General features: G+C 36.9%; 2 protein-coding genes across 3 annotated transcripts in view; both read right to left on the reverse strand.

The window, feature by feature from the left end:
* Positions 1–139: 139 nt before the first annotated feature.
* LOC129109334 (sialic acid-binding Ig-like lectin 10) overlaps positions 140–16013 on the reverse strand; it is a 37570-nt gene continuing 21696 nt past the window's right edge. The window contains exons 4-13 of the mRNA XM_054621370.1: positions 6411–6506; positions 5715–6122; positions 5140–5436; positions 4238–4327; positions 4048–4155; positions 2909–3190; positions 2534–2815; positions 2277–2388; positions 1332–1392; positions 140–922 (exon numbers count right to left, since the gene is read on the reverse strand). Of these exons, the coding sequence (XP_054477345.1) occupies positions 497–922; positions 1332–1392; positions 2277–2388; positions 2534–2815; positions 2909–3190; positions 4048–4155; positions 4238–4327; positions 5140–5436; positions 5715–6122; positions 6411–6506 (2162 nt within the window). The 3' untranslated portion in view covers positions 140–496. The remainder of the gene's footprint in view (positions 923–1331; positions 1393–2276; positions 2389–2533; positions 2816–2908; positions 3191–4047; positions 4156–4237; positions 4328–5139; positions 5437–5714; positions 6123–6410; positions 6507–16013) is intronic.
* Positions 7883–14959, reverse strand: LOC129110228 (sialic acid-binding Ig-like lectin 10). 2 transcript variants are annotated; one of them, XM_054622414.1, is made up of 10 exons: positions 14882–14959; positions 14375–14489; positions 13584–13994; positions 13012–13308; positions 12013–12315; positions 11318–11599; positions 10450–10734; positions 10166–10268; positions 9997–10066; positions 7883–9487 (listed from the first exon to the last, which is right to left on the reverse strand). In XM_054622414.1, exons 2-10 carry the CDS (start codon positions 14433–14435, stop codon positions 9098–9100), a joined length of 2202 nt encoding a protein of 733 aa, XP_054478389.1. In that variant the 5' UTR covers positions 14436–14489; positions 14882–14959; the 3' UTR covers positions 7883–9097. The 2 variants fall into 2 exon arrangements, with proteins under 2 accessions (XP_054478389.1, XP_054478390.1); XM_054622415.1 differs by lacking the exon at positions 14882–14959 and having other exon boundaries at positions 14375–14613.

Here is a 16013-nt window from a genome sequence, read left to right on the forward strand (position 1 = left end):
CAGAGGTGACACCCATCATCTGGAACTCTCTTCCCACTCATATCCGGACTTCAGCTTCACTCCGTTACATCCAAAAAACTAAAACACTAAAAACACACTTATTTAAGTCTGCTTTTAATGTCTAACCATTTAACGTGTCTGTCCTTCCTGCTTAATTGTCTAGGATGTATGTTTTAAAATATTTATCTCTATTTTATCCCCTTTGTAAAGTGTATCTGACTTTTTTGAAAAGCGCTATTTAAATAAAATGTATTATTATTTATGTTTTATTCTCATTGAATCTAACTGCTTCCCTTTCTGTAAAATATGATATACTTCAACCTCATACATACACACCAGCATCAAATATAAAATATGAATATCAACCCCATCTTGCACTAAAGCTCGTCCTATGTTTAATGTAAAGCTTGTTTCACTACATTATGTCTCATCTGTCTGCGATGAATCACCTGTTGTGTTTTCTCTCTTTTCCAAATTCAAAAAAAGGAAAGAAACATTAATTGTTAAGTGACTCCTCCATGCTATACAGTCCTTCTATCTCCCCCATTATTTCCTTCACATTGGAGTACACTGCCACATTCTCACCTCCTTCCTCGTCCTTCGGCAGATACTGTTTTGTCTCCTCATCTTCCCCTACCATCACCTCCTCCTCTTCACTGCCCTCCACCATTGCTACCTCCTCAGCACCATCGTTTTGTCTCTCCTCTTTTGCTTTGTTTTTGATTTTGGCATACACTGTATCTTTGGTCTCTTGGGTATTCTCTGCCCCTAAGGGACTCTTCCTTTTCACCAAGGAAAAGTCGATGGCAGAGTACTCCAACTCTTTTGGTTCCACATCACCACCAGAGGCAGATTGCCCAGCAGCTGTAGCTCCTTCTTCAGATTCCCCTTGGTCATTGTCCACTCCTTGACCAGCATCTAACTGTGAGGTGCAATTCAGAAGTTATAAATAATTTGCAAACTGATACACAAAATTTCTACATCCAGGCAACAACTGGTTCCTACTCAAATCTCTAAGCTTTGAAATTCAGCCTGAAACACTTAAACATTAAACTATATCATCCGTAAACTGTTAAAATGACCATGACAATATTTTTTCTTAATTGTAGTTAACATGCTGCTGTGCGTTGATGCAGTGCAGTCTTGTTAAAATCAGTCTATACCTACAAATGCCTTGCAGTGCAACAATAAGAGCACTCTGACCGTGTGAAAGTAAGTGAAACAAAAGAAAAGCTATGGCAATGCTAGTCTCCTCACAAGACTAATCTTTCAGCAAACAGTTAAACTAATATACTGCACACAGTAAAAGTCAGCTGTGGGAATATAAATACCAGTGGAACCGCTTGAGTCGTCACCATCTCCAGAGCCTCAGCAGAGTTCTTCTGTTTATTTCTGGAAATTGAAAATTAATTAAACAAGAACAAATGTTACAAACAAGCAATGAAAAAGAAAGAATTATTGAATCTCTCACAAAATTGTTTAATAAACTTAAATGTTTCAGCCCACAAACTTCACATCACTATAACCTTTATTTAATCAGGTAATCATAAGAGCTAACCTATATTTTTGACTGCGCTCTTCCTACTTAAAAGGCACGCTTGTTTTTATCATTTAAAGTTTAATTTTAGGAAAGTTAATTTAGGTGGAACAATATCACTTCACAGCAAAAATGTTTTGGATCAAACGCAAACAAAGCCGACTGGACTTTCATTATGGGGTTTCTATTTTCTCCTATTTCCTGTGATCGCTCCAGATTTCCCCAAAACTCAAAAGGCATTCAGATTTGCTGAATTGAAAACTCTAAATATGTGTCAAGGTGTTCGTCTTACTATATGAATTGGCCCTGTAATACATTGAAGATGTGTCCAGTTGTCCAAGAGACAACCTTCTATTACACTGTATTTCCCAATTTCTGATTAAATTGGGAAATGCATTACCAAAAAACTATTATTATAACAATAAAAAACACAAGAAGTCATAATCCTGACAAGTTTCTAGTGTATGCAAACTGATTATGTATACTATATTTGTATATTAATACATTTATATATGCCTGTATTTTGGAAGAAAAAAATCTAAAATGTTGGCGGTATACCTTTGAATAAGGTTAGCATTAATGTCAAGTATTATGATTTGCTGTAAAATGGATTAAGTATGCTAAAACACTGTTGTGGTCCTTAATGACTGATAATGAATAATGAAATAAAATAAAGAAAAGCAAAGCGTGGATGACAAAAAAATCTCAGTTATGCAAATGAAATAAATAACAAGAGTACCTGCAGCATTTTACGGCCAAACAGCAGATCGTTGATGCAAGAAGTATCCCAATCAAAAACGCAATGATGACTTGCGGCTGTACAAATTTTAATAAAAATGCAAAGAGTAGATCTGGAATGGAGAAGAACAAACTGTTAAAAGAAACTAGTCCTGATCGCTGCTGCTTCATGTTAGAAATATTTATAAAAATTAGCTTTTAATAATGTCATAATGTAGTGGTCTAGAGTTGAGGAGGGTTTTTATGAGTCACAATTACCGTTTTCTTTTAACTCCTTTGTTCTGACTTGGAGGTTCTCTTTTGCTTCCCCAATTTCATTGGTGCTGACACACTCAACAGTGGTGGAGTTGAGATCTTTTACAGATTTGGCGAAGCTGATGACGATGTGGTTTGACTTATTGGTAGTGAAAGAGTATTCAGTGCGAGTTTTCAACATCGGCCATTTGATGGTGGGTAAAGGGAAACCCTCACTGATGCACACACAGGTCAGGACCTCCCACTGAACCTCACATGCAGAGCTACTGAAGACCTTTGGATGAACTGCAAACACAAAGGAAAAAACTCATCAACAGAGTAAACATGCAGTAAAACAATATGAACATCTTTTAAACTAGACTAGTACAGTCTACTTACATTTTACATTTACTTCAGCAGGTGTGGTCAGAGTAATGTTCTGGTGCTTTGCTGTACAGATGTACTCTCCAGAATATTCTGCTGTCACATTAAGGATGATGAGAGTGGCTGTTCCAGTGTTGTTCTTCAGGACGCTTGTATTTTCACTTTGCAGGTTTTTGTTGGAGCCAAGTTTAGTCCAGGTGATAACAGAGGGGGGGGAACTCTCAACACTGCAGGTTAGATGTAGAGCATCACCCTCCTTAATAGTTGTCATTCCGGTGATCACAGGTTTCTTCACATCTTTAAGACAAACATCATGAAAAACTTTAAGAATTTGTCTGACAATTTATTTTATCCTAAATAGGCTGAAAACCAGCTGGGAGCCTTAAAAACGCTCAATAAGTGTAAAAACTGTTTTATGAAAGGATTATGTTGGTTAAAACTCAATTTGAGAGAAAAAGCGAGCGAGAGAGTGAATAAAGAGAGGGAAAGCCAAAAACAGAGAGAACAAAGCCATAAATCAGAAGAATACAACGTTATTTTCTAATGTTTCAAAGAGGTTAATTTCTAAAGCTTAACACCTCCTCACAAACCTGCAGGGAAGGGTGGTGTTCAGATGTTTTGTTGTGCATATGTATTGTCCAAAATATTATTTTGGCACCTTAAGGATGACACGTGTGGCTGTTCCAGTGTCATTGTTCGGATCATGACTTTGTTCAAATCTATCTATACAATGTTCTAATGCCTGCGAATTCCCAACATTTCGGCAAGAACACCGTTGATGTTTAATTTTGATTTCATGACAGTTTACATTTACTTTGTGATTGTTGAAATATTTTTGGGGCAGTCCAGAGATGGTGTAAAAAGAAAAAAGAAAAAGTAAGTCTGGAGCCTTGCTGTCAATTATAGCTCTAAGAAAGAAAATCGCAATCTGTGAAAAATGGAATCAGCAGGTCAGACAAAATTGGATCAAAATTTGCAACTTTTCTCACCAAACACTGTTGATGTGGAAAAATTCCACACATCTCAGAAGAAAATCCCAAATTACATGAGAGCACATCTCTTAGTAAATATTTTAGAAAAAACTCATCAACAGAGCAAACATGCAGTAAAACAATATGAACATCTTTTAAACTAGACTAGTACAGTCTACTTACATTTTACATTTACTTCAGCAGGTGTGGTCAGAGTAGTGTTCTGGTGCTTTGCTGTACAGATGTACTCTCCAGAACATTCTGCTGTCACATTAAGGATGATGAGAGTGGCTGTTACAGTGTTGTTCTTCAGGACGCTTGTATTTTCACTTTGCAGGTTTTTGTTGGAGCCAAGTTTAGTCCAGGTGATAACAGAGGGGGGAACTCTCAACACTGCAGGTTAGATGTAGAGCATCACCCTCCTTAACAGTTGTCATTCCGGTGATCACAGGTTTCTTCACATCTTTAAGACAAACATCATGAAAAACTTTAAGAATTTGACTGACAATTTATTTTATCCTAAATAGGCTGAAAACCAGCTGGGAGCCTTAAAAACACTCAATAAGTGTGACATTTTTTTTAATAAAAGGATTACGTTGGTTAAAACTCAATATGAGAGAAAAAAGCGAGCGAGAGAGTGAATAAAGAGAGGGAAAGCCAAAAACAGAGAGAACAAAGCCATAAATCAGAAGAATACAACGTTATTTTCTGATTGTTTCACGGAGGTTAATTTCTAAAGCTTAACACCTCCTCACAAACCTGCAGGGAAGGGTGGTGTTCAGATGTTTTGTTGTGCAGATGTACTGTCCAAAATATTATTTTGGCACCTTAAGGATGACACGTGTGGCTGTTCCAGTGTCATTGTTCGGATCATGACTTCGTTTAAATCTATCTATACAATGTTCTAATGCCTGCAAATTCCCAACATTTCGGCAAGAACACTGTTGATGTTGTAATTTTAATTTCATGACAGTTTACATTGACTTTGTGATTGTTGAAATATTTTTGGGGCAGTACAGAGATGGTGTAAAAAAAAAAAGAGCCATACTGTCAATTATAGCTCTAAGAAAGCAAATCGTGAATCGGCAAAAAATGGAATCGGCAGGTCAGTCAAAATTGGATCAAAATTCGCAACTTTTCTGACTAAACACTGTTGATGTGGAAAAATTAAACACAAACACAAAAATCCGAAATGACATGAGAGCACATCTCTTAAAAAACATTTTAGATAAAAAAGTAAAGGTAATAATAAAGTGCAGTATGTGCTATACTCACAGGTCACATTCAGAGTCACTGTCTCCTCTGTAGTGATGTTGTTTGTGAAGCTGACCTTACAGGTGACGTTGGAGCCGTGTTGTTCAGCTGAAGGGTTAAAGGTCAAAGTTGAGCTGTGTTTCTTTGTGACAGCAGTCAGATCCTCAGTCATGAAAGCAGTGATGTTTCCTGCTCCTCTCCACGTCCAGGTGACTTTAGGATCAGATCCAGAGCAGAGACCAGGAGCAGTGCAGGTCAGTGTGGTCTGCTGTCCCTCTGTCAGAGGAGGAACCATCACTGTGGGATTCTGGGTCAGACCTAAAGTGAGAGATGTCATCAGACAGTGGAATCAGGTGATCAGGCTGAAAGTCACCATTAATTTAACTTCTGACTAAAACAATCTGATACTTTGTTAAACATCTCGATGGGACAATAAGTAGGAGTTGTATCAGGAAATGTCGCAGTTCCTACTTGTTGCCCACAGAGGTCGACAAATGCCAAACATTATTTAATTCTCCATTCAGACTATAAATACAGCAGATATGTTGAATAGAATGAACATCTTCACAGTGTGTATTTGTTGTAGTGCTTCATACCTTTAACAGAGACATTTGATTTTAGCTGGAATGTAAATCCCTTGTTGTTATTATACTGGGAATACTCAATTCTGAGCTGATATGATCCAGAGTCTGACTCAGTGAGGTCATTGATGATGATGCTGCAGTTCCTCTGACTCATGTCAGGCTCCAACAGTGAAACTCGTCCCATAAACCCAGACTGAACTTGATTGTTCTCGTCAGTGCTGAATATCATGTCCGACTCCTGACAATATTTTGTATATGGTTCACATTTCATAAACAACATATGTTGAAGTGTAAAGCCATTAGTACTGTTGAAAGAACACGGTATCACAACACAGAGTCCAGCCTCTGCTGTTATTTCTCCTCCTGTGAGAGTGATACAGAATTGTTCTAGACACTGTGTTCTTTCCCCCACTGAAGCACCTGTTAATGGAAACAGTGAGACAAAAGCAGGGAAAGTAGATATTTAAATCTTGACAATACTTCATGATATTTAATAAATGGTGAAGGAAGGTTTTTGTTTTACAAAAAATTACTTCACAAAATAAGTAAATTATATAAGCACGTCTATTCATGCCAAAGCACCCAACTGAGTCAATAGCTGCTTTGAGTAATGTCTCTTATGAGGACATTTATAGTGGCAAACTGATGCTCTCTTTATAATATCTGTATTGTTGGCATCATAACAAGATCATAATAAAAGATGCAAACCTGTATCAGCAGTGATGCCTCTCACAGAGAAAAGAAGAGTCGCCCAGATGAGAACAAACATCCTGATTTGATGATTGAGACAGTCCGTTTCTTTTCCTGTCAGAAGTACAAACATTCTTAACATTCAAATGTTTCACTTGGTGAAACTGGAACCACGGTTGACAGCACAGATTTAAATACATGATGTTGCGGGTTCACGTTTTCTTTGATCACATTGATAAATTTGTCGAACATCATCTTGAGGGTTGTGAGTCCCACAAAATGTTTTATTTCCAAGCACTTTGTAATATATGTTCCATAAAACTGCTAAATAAATGAATTTAAAATATCTGTAGCTGCTTTATCTACAATCCCCCGAACACCACCAATAAAAAGCACACATTAGTTTACAAGTTAAGTGACTAATTCTAAAAAGCATTTTTTATGACATAAGAAAGTTATTTCTACAGTTTCCATTTATAAAAAAGTAAGGTAAAAGTTGTGTTTTACCTCTTTTCCTCTTGATCTCCTGTTCTCTTCTCACCACAGTGATCTCTGCTCCGTGTCTCTGCTCTGAACTGACTCTTCCTCTCTTCGTCTTCCTTTTGTACTTTGTTCCTCTTTGCTCTGCAACTATTTTCAAGGAAGTGTCTCTTCACACTGCTGGCCTTCATTAGACTGCCACACTCACAAATCTCTCGAATATGTGAAAATGTTAATATGAATAAATACTGTTTATGAATTTGATAATGTGCGACTTTAACACTGAAAAACGAAATATAACGATCTTGCTTTTTTCTTAATTGTCTTCAGGACAGTGAATGTGTGATGAACTCAGAGAAAGGGGAAGTACCATATGTGTGCTTGAGAAAAAAAGTGTCACATAAAGAAACAAAGTATCTCATCTACCAACTATCCTTCTACATTGTAATGCACAATACAGCACAGACATGTGCATAGTGGGAGGGTGGTGGATGTGCACGCATGTGAATGGTCTGTATTACGACTGCCGTCTTGAATCATCTGCAAGAACCTCTAAATTTAGTAGTTTTTATGGTTTATTGTGCAACATCATTAAGTTGTGCTCTCAGAAAAGTCTCGGAAGTGATCATTCATTTAAACATTGCCTTACATGGCAGCACCATATTCTTTCTAATAACTTCCTGTTGACACTTTGAGATAGTAGATTATGACTAAAACTATATTTAGTTGCAAAATGGCTACATGTTTGTTCTCATCAGCTTCTATATGCTGCATATTGAACACTCACTACAGAACCAATATTGCAGAATGTACCAGACGGAAAAAAAGGTTTTGTTGTGACTCAAAACTCATGATTTCACCACGAACATAAATAAGTGTTTTCTGTTTAAAAGCAGTCAAGTTGAATCCTGTAACATATTAAAAAGGGAAGTAAGCGATGACTTCCGTAACAAGAACATTAACAGGGTTTTAGAGACAAATTGGGCCAAACATTTTAGCAGGTTGAAAACACAGATCAATCTGTTTTTTTAATTAAAATTGACAAACTAATGTACAATTTGTAGTTTGACAATATATTTTATATAAAAATGAATGCAGTTTAAAGGAGAGTGTAACTTTTTTTCAAACCTGTCTCGAAACAATGCTAACATGCATATGTCCATACTGGCCCTAAAGACAGCCCAACTAAAGTCAATTCCACTGTGATAGATGGAGACAACATCTACAGTCCTCATTCTGTGACAACATGCATCATTAAGTTCAGCTGAAGCTATATAAAGCAGTCTGAGTTAGACAGCTCCACTTGTTATCTACAAAAGTTCTTCTTTTAAGTATGACATTTGCTCTGTGTCACTACCCTCCACTACAAATCAGCAAAAAAAAAAGAGAACATTTCGTATCAGAGGAACTATAACGTTGGAACATAAAGGGAAATTTTCACAAGATGATTTCACTAGATTAAAAAAAAAGTTCAAATACAACAAAAGTTAATAAAATGTTATGTCTCTACCAGATTTCATGACAATCCATCCAATAGCTGTCTCGACAGTTACTTAAAAAACACAGTCCAACCTGATGGTGGAGCAAGAGGAAAAGTCACAGAGTGAACAAAGTCATTGGGGTTCATCCCCTGGGGAACATGAATAACATTAAATGGGAATCCATCCAATAGTTATTGAGATATTTCAGTCTGGCCCAAAGTGGTGGGACAAACAGATCATCAGACAGACCGATGTTGTCATCCTTTGAACCACGCTGATAAGAGACACCTCATCCCCCCCAGGCAGAGAAATGTGGGCCATTCAGAAGAGCTTTGGGCTGACCAGAGAGACTCTGAAGGCACATGCTTATCCTGGTTAAACAATATGTATCTAACGTAGGTACACTTCAGCTCTCTGAAGCAGAGAGGATGGAGGTGGTTGTCCCTTTATACGCCACTGGAGTAATGGCGGAGTAAACAATAACACTTGAATAAGGAAACTCTGTCCAACTTCCAGTCCACCCTCAGTTGAATGAATGGATTTGCACAGCCGAAGAGTTTCTGTCACTTCAGTTTACCACAGGCTGAATGTGGCATTTAAAGACCATAGCTGTTAGAAACTGTTCACATGACCGCCATTAACTCACTGAAATAACAATCCATCATCAGTCCATTACATCAATCCATCACAACTGACTACAGCGAAGCAACTTTATCCTCAAGCAACTCTACAATGCAACAGTCCTTAAATCTCAGACATTATATCCTTCACGTTAGAGTACACTTCAGCGTCCTCCCCGTCGTCCTCTGCAGGGACACAATGCTTAGTCTCTTCGTCCTCCATGATCATCACCCCCTCCAAGACACAACCTTCCTCTCCGCCATTGTTTTCTGTTTCCTCTTTTACTTCTTTCTTGATTTCAGCGTACTCTGTCTCTGTGGTCTCTTTCTTCTTTGCTGCCTCTCTGGGATTCTTTCTTTTCAACAGGGAGAAATCAATGCTGGCGTACTCCACATCTGTAGGTCCACCATTGAGATCAGGGGCTGCTTGCTCTGCCGCCGCAGCTCCTTCTTCTCCTTCGGCTAACTCTTGGTAGTAGGTCTGATCATCCTCGACTGTTTGACCAGCATCTATCTGTCAGGTACAATGTAATTATACAACTAATTTAGAAGCCGCTACATGAATGAAACAGTACCGTTTAAATAAATCAGTTTGAAGCTTTATGCCCTTAAACACTTCTATTACTTCAACAACCTTCATCCTTATGTGCTGTATTTTTGGTACTGTCTAACTTAAATGTAATGTCCATGTATACTTTAAAAAAAAAAAAAAAAAAAAAAAAAATATAAATATATATATATATATATATATATATATATACACATCTATATAGTATAAACGCCACACAGTATTTTTTACAACAATATTCTCCATAGGCATCTAACACTCTGAGGATATCGACTTGCGTTACTTTTAATCATTTCATTTTTCTTAATTCGGTGCCAAAACTATTTAAAATGTAAATATACATTTGGTGTCTGAATTACTTTTTTGTCTCTGTTAAAATAGTCACTATCATGAAAGAAGAAAAACATCAACATCACCGGTGATCACAACATTTTGAGCAGAATTAATAGAAATACCAGTGGATCCTCTAGACTGGTCACCATCTCCACAGTTCCATCCAGCTTTCTGGAGATCTTCTGATTTTTTCTGGGAAAATTTGTTTTAAATGGTAACAAATTAACATTTATTAAGGTATGTTATTCACAAACAGCAGTAACAAATTAATATTTTGATTTAATAGTGTACCTGTGGCATTTTGTGATCAAACAGAAAATGACTGCTGAAAGAATTGCACCAATCGAAAAGGCAATGATGACTTCCAACCATGAAACTAGATCTTTGGACTCATCTGCAATGAAGGGGAACAAAAGATAAAAATGTCTGTCTGTGTCGTTCTGAACGCTAATATACCATATTTTTATTTTCTTCTGACAGACAAATACAAAAGGTCACAGTGGAAAAAATGAGGGTTAAGATGTCATGAAGCAGTGGTCTACAGTAGCTTAACTGTTTTAGTTGAGAACACTTACCATCTTGTTCTGACATTTGTATGTGAATGATGAGGTTTTCTTTAGCTTCCCCATTTCCATTGCTGCTGACACAATTAACAGAAGTGTTGCTGTGGTCTTTTACAGTTAGAGTGGCGGTGCTGTTGACTGTGTGGTTTGACACAGTGGTGATGACAGAGTACTCAGTGTGGTTCTCCAACAGCGGCCATTTGATGGTGGGTAATGGAAACCCCTCACTGATGCACACACAGGTCAGGACCTCCGACTGAACCACACACCCAGAGTTTTTTAAGATCTTTGAAAACCCTGTAAGCACACAAGCAGAATCACAATGTTTATTTATTTTATTTTTTTATTTTATTTGCATAATTGAAAAACATAAAAACATTACATAGATAAATAATATTACAAGGCAGGAAGAGGCAGAAAGCCCACTGGGCTTATTTGAAGCCTCCACCTAAATAATATAAAAAAAATCACAATACTATAACTCATACAGAAAGAATATACATATGTTATGACATATTGTTGAAGAATGTTTACAAGATATGATTTATAATAACAAAACATTATAAACAACAAAAATAGAAAGAAATAAGAGTGTGTGTATGTGTGTGTGTGTGTGTGTGTGTGTGTGTGTGTGTGTGTGTGTGTGTGTGTGTGTGTGTGTGTGTGTGTGTGTGTGTGTGTGTGTGTGTGTGTGTGTGTTCATATGTGTGCATTTGTGTGCGTGAGAGAATAATCCGGGTTTGATTTTGATCAAGGGCATTTGGGTTTGTTCCCCTGCATTTACAACAACTACAGATTAAAAATACAAACTGAATGTCACAACAAAAGGCTGATAGTGTGAAGTGTGAACGTAAACTTCCTTTCAGTAAAATCTACTTACAAGTAACGGTTACATCAGCATATGTAGTCACAGTCTTGTCCAGGTGTTGTGTTGTACAGACGTACTGTCCGGAATATTCTGCCGTCACATTAGGGATGAAAAGTGTGGCTGATCCAGTGTCGTTCTGCAGGTCGGGGTCAAGTCCACTGTGCAGCTTCTCGTTGGAGCCAAATACAGTCCATTTGATATGAGATGGAGGAAAACTTTCAACGCTACAGGTTAGATTCAGAGCATCTCCCTTCTCAACAGTTGTATTTCCAGTGATAACAGGTTCCTTCATATCTGTGAAGCAAAATTATAAATAAATTATTTCAAGTTAAGATATGGTGAGGAGGTTGGAAACAGATGCAAGATATTTTGTGATTTCATTAATGCATTGTCTGTTCTTATTTACTACCATGGGAGGGTGCCAACATCTAAAGATTTTCAGACTCTAAACATACTGGTTTGAAAAGACAACACAAGTTTTTATGATTCTAAAGCAAATACAGTACATATTTTTATTTAAAATGCACATTGAGGTGGTCCCACATATATTTGAAGTTTGGGGACAGTGGAAGTCATTAAGGATTAATTAAGAAGGCTTATCAAGGTTGTTCTCTGTTCTAAACATAGATGAAGTTACTTGATTAAAAGAAAGAGCAAAATACTAAAATACATTTTCCTCCCTTAGAACAGCTGTACAATGTACTTACATATGACTGTTACATCAACCCTTTCCACCAGGGTTTTATTCAGATACTTTGCTCTGCAGATGTACAGTCCTGAATCCTCTGTTGTCACATTAGAGATGGAAAAAGTGCCCATTCCACTTTCTCTCTGCATGAAGATCGCGGTGTTGTTCTCCCAATTCGTTTCTGATCCATTCAGAAAGTTTTCCTCAGAAGATTTTGTCCACGTGATGAGAGATGGAGGGAAACTTTCAACACTGCAGGTGAGATTCAGAGTCTCACCCTCCTTCACACTTGTATTCCCAGTGATTTTAAATTCTTTCACATCTATGGGACCAAATGACACACTGTTTTATACAGAGATAAACCGTCAATATTTATTATTATTATTATTATTATTATTATTATTATTATTATTATTATTATTATTATTATTATGATGTGTTAGAATGCCATCTTGTAAAATTTAGTTTGTTGGCAAGAAAATTGAATGAAAACTGTTGTTTGAAGGAGACGATTTTACCTCAATATAAAATAGTAATTTAAGAGGGAGTTATGACATGCTCAACTTCCTAACAATAGCTTTAATCAGCTTATTAAACATAATTAAAACTACTAATACAAAGATTTGATTTTAATCCAAGCAAGTATTTTAAATGTATTTTTTTCAATTAATTGCCTTATCATTTGAATTGTGTCATTGACTTCGGGACGGTCGAAAGATTATTTGGGGACGATTCAGAGATGGTAAAAAAAAGAAGGTAAGTCAATTATAGCTCTCAGAAAGAAAATTGGATTTGACAAAAAACAGAATCAGCAGGTCAGACAAAGTCGGAAATCGGAAATCTGTTCATCTCCAGTATTACATTGATTGACACACAGATTTCTAACTTTTCCTGCACAAACACTGTTGAACACAGCTCAGAAAAACATCCAAAATGACATGAGAGCACATCTCTTAGTAAATATTATAGATAGTAAAAAGTAAAGGTAATAATAAAGTGCAGTATGTGCTATACTCACAGGTCACATTCAGAGTCACTGTCTCCTCTGTACTGATGTTGTTTGTGAAGCTGACCTTACAGGTGACGTTGGAGCCGTGGTGTTCATCTGAAGGGTTAAAGGTCAAAGTTGAGCTGTGTCTCTTTGTGACAGCAGTCAGATCCTCAGTCATGAAAGCAGTGATGTTTCCTGCTCCTCTCCACGTCCAGGTGACTTTAGGATCAGATCCAGAGCAGAGACCAGGAGCAGTGCAGGTCAGTGTGGTCTGCTGTCCCTCTGTCAGAGGAGGAACCATCACTGTGGGCTTCTGGGTCAGACCTAAAGTGAGAGATGTCAATGAGTGGAATCAGGTGATCAGGCTGAAGGTCATGATAAATTTAACTTCTGACTAAAACAATCTGATACTTTGTTAAACATCTCGATGGGGCAATAAGCAGGAGTTGTATCAGGAAATGTCGCAGTTTCTACTTGTTGCCCACAGAGGTCGACAAATGCCAAACATTATTTAATTCTCCATTCAGACTATAAATACAGCAAATATGTTGAATAGAATGAACATCTTCACAGTGTGTATTTGTTGTAGTGGTTCATACCTTTAACAGAGACAGTTGCTCTTTGATAGAATGTATATCCAACATTATTCCCATACTGGAAACCATTAACTCTGAGCCGATATGATCCAGAGTCTGACTCAGTGAGGTCATTGATGATGATGCTGCAGTTCTTCTGACTCACGTCAGGCTCCAACAGTGAAACTCTTCCCATAAACCCAGACTGAACTTTTTTGTTGTTCTTGTTAGTGTGGAGTATCATGTCTGAATCACCACAACTATATTTAGATGGTTCACATTTGTACCACACCATATGTTGAGGTGTAAAGCCATGACCAGTGGTGAAAGAACACGGTATCACAACACAGAGTCCAGCCTCTGCTGTTACTTCTCCTCCTCTGAGAGTGATACAGAATCCTCTGTTACAGCTTGTTATTTCCCCCACCGATTCACCTGTTAATGGAAACAGTGAAAAAAACATGGATCCGGGTTATTTTAATATGAAAATAGACCCTAGTATTTAGAAAATAATGATTTAATAAATTATGCTTTGGTTTCATATAATTTGCTGTTGGAAGCAATTTCGATCAGACAACAGAACATTTCTGTATTTAACTCAGTTTCTTCATCCATGATTAATATGAAAAACAAAACAGACATTTAAATAACTGAGTTTCAAAGAATGTAAATAAATGCTTAGGAGAACTAACTTCTCGTAATGTGACAGCGTGTCAGGTAAACATAAAGACATTCATCGTTATTGCCATCTATTTTGTTCATGCTTCAAATCTCTCATACAGGCATGATAATAAGATTATAATTTAGATGCATACCTGTGACAGCATTGTTGTCTCTCACAGAGAAAAGCAGAGTCGCCCAGATGAGAACAAACATCCTGATTTGATGATTGAGACAGTCAGTGTCTCCCTCCAGAGGACAAACTTTACACTGAAAGTGCAATAAACATAAGAGGAACTGAACCAAAGAAGCTCCACAGCTGACATCACAGAGCTTAATGCAGGACGTCGCACGTTCAGTTATTCCATAGTTGCAACATCTGATCTCAAAAAGATCCTTTATACTCTTAGTGAATATTTTTAAGATAATCTTTACAGCAACTGTAGCTTTGGGACAACTGAACCTTTTTACTGAATTCACCACCAACTGTGACAAATATAAATGAATACTCTCGTCCCCAAGCACTCTTTCTCATAGTCCCCCTTTACTTAACCAGTAAATCCAGTAATGTTGAAAGACAACCGCAAGAATGAATCAGTTAAACAACTTACAATTACAGTTGAAAAGAAAATGTAAACATAACTATAAATGTTGTGCTTTACCTTTTCCTGTCTCGCTCTCGTGCTCTCTTCTCTGACAGTGATCAATGTAGAGTGTTTCTTCCTTTAACTGACTCTTCCTCTCCTCAATTTCTATTTCTTCTCTGTTTGTGCAACAACAAGGTTTCAGGAAGTTTCCCCAAAACGCTGAGCAACATTTCTCCTCTCCTGTGACCGACAGGCTTCTTCACGCTTATAATCTCATTATATCAATATATATGTGTATCATATCATTAATGAGACATTTGCACCTTTAACATTGAATGATGAAAAGTGTTTTTTGTTTGCTTATTTATTTTTAAATCATCTGCTCAACTTTGAGGTAATGTGAAAGTTTTTTAAAAGGGAAGTACTCTAAATTAGGGTTTTTTTTTTCAAAATAAATCTTGTAATCTTGAGAAACCACCAAACCATTTCAAGCATCGAGCAAAAATGTACAGTATCATATTTCAAATACATGACTCACAAACCATTTGGCATTCATAAGATGCAAAAAGACAACATCTAGCACAAGTCATTTGTGGATTACAAAGCAAAAAAATGCAAAGCAAGGATGGAAACAAATCCCCACAAGTACCAACTACCTGGCTACAAACTATCAGAAATCACATCATATTATTTGGATAGACTGACAAGATATTGGGAATCTAAATGGTTAATTTCTCTCCTGGAAACATTTTAAAACTTAATCAAGTGACATATTAATATATTTTATTATCTGTCTGCCTGCTCAAAACTTTTTTTGAGGTAATCCTATTAATACCACATACTAAATGTAGTACATAGATAATGAATAATAATGAATCATGTTGTAATTGTTGTATTTAGAGTAAAATCTAAATCTGCAACAGAACCAGGAACATTTTCCTGTCAGGTAAATCTATTGGTATATGGCTATTGCCTGAAGTAGAAGAATACAACGCAATATTGCACAGTAAAAGTTTAAGTAAAAGAAAACAGTTCGTAACATATAGTTGACTTGCATGTTTGTATGGTTACTTTGGGTTTTCTTCTGTTGTGTTAATATTGAACTACTGTATGAAGCTTATTTAAATGCTTAAACTACACACAACACAGAGGACACATACAGCTTACTACGTAATAAATGCAGTGAGAGTTGAGTCATGACCGTCAA

Source organism: Anoplopoma fimbria, chromosome 20, assembly GCF_027596085.1.
Source record: "Anoplopoma fimbria isolate UVic2021 breed Golden Eagle Sablefish chromosome 20, Afim_UVic_2022, whole genome shotgun sequence".
In the NCBI taxonomy this organism is placed as follows: domain Eukaryota; kingdom Metazoa; phylum Chordata; class Actinopteri; order Perciformes; family Anoplopomatidae; genus Anoplopoma; species Anoplopoma fimbria.

What these genes read in the sequence shown, in the direction of transcription:
- LOC129110228 (XM_054622414.1), bottom strand. Translation starts at nt 14,435, where the DNA reads ATGTTTGTTCTCATCTGGGCGACTCTGCTTTTCTCTGTGAGAGACAAC. An exon ending in GGTTGATGTAACAGTCATAT is followed by an intron (nt 11,600 to 12,012) that starts GTAAGTACATTG and finishes TTTGCTTCACAG; the next exon opens with ATATGAAGGAACCTGTTATC. An exon ending in TTGATCACAAAATGCCACAG is followed by an intron (nt 10,067 to 10,165) that starts GTACACTATTAA and finishes AAATTTTCCCAG; the next exon opens with AAAAAATCAGAAGATCTCCA.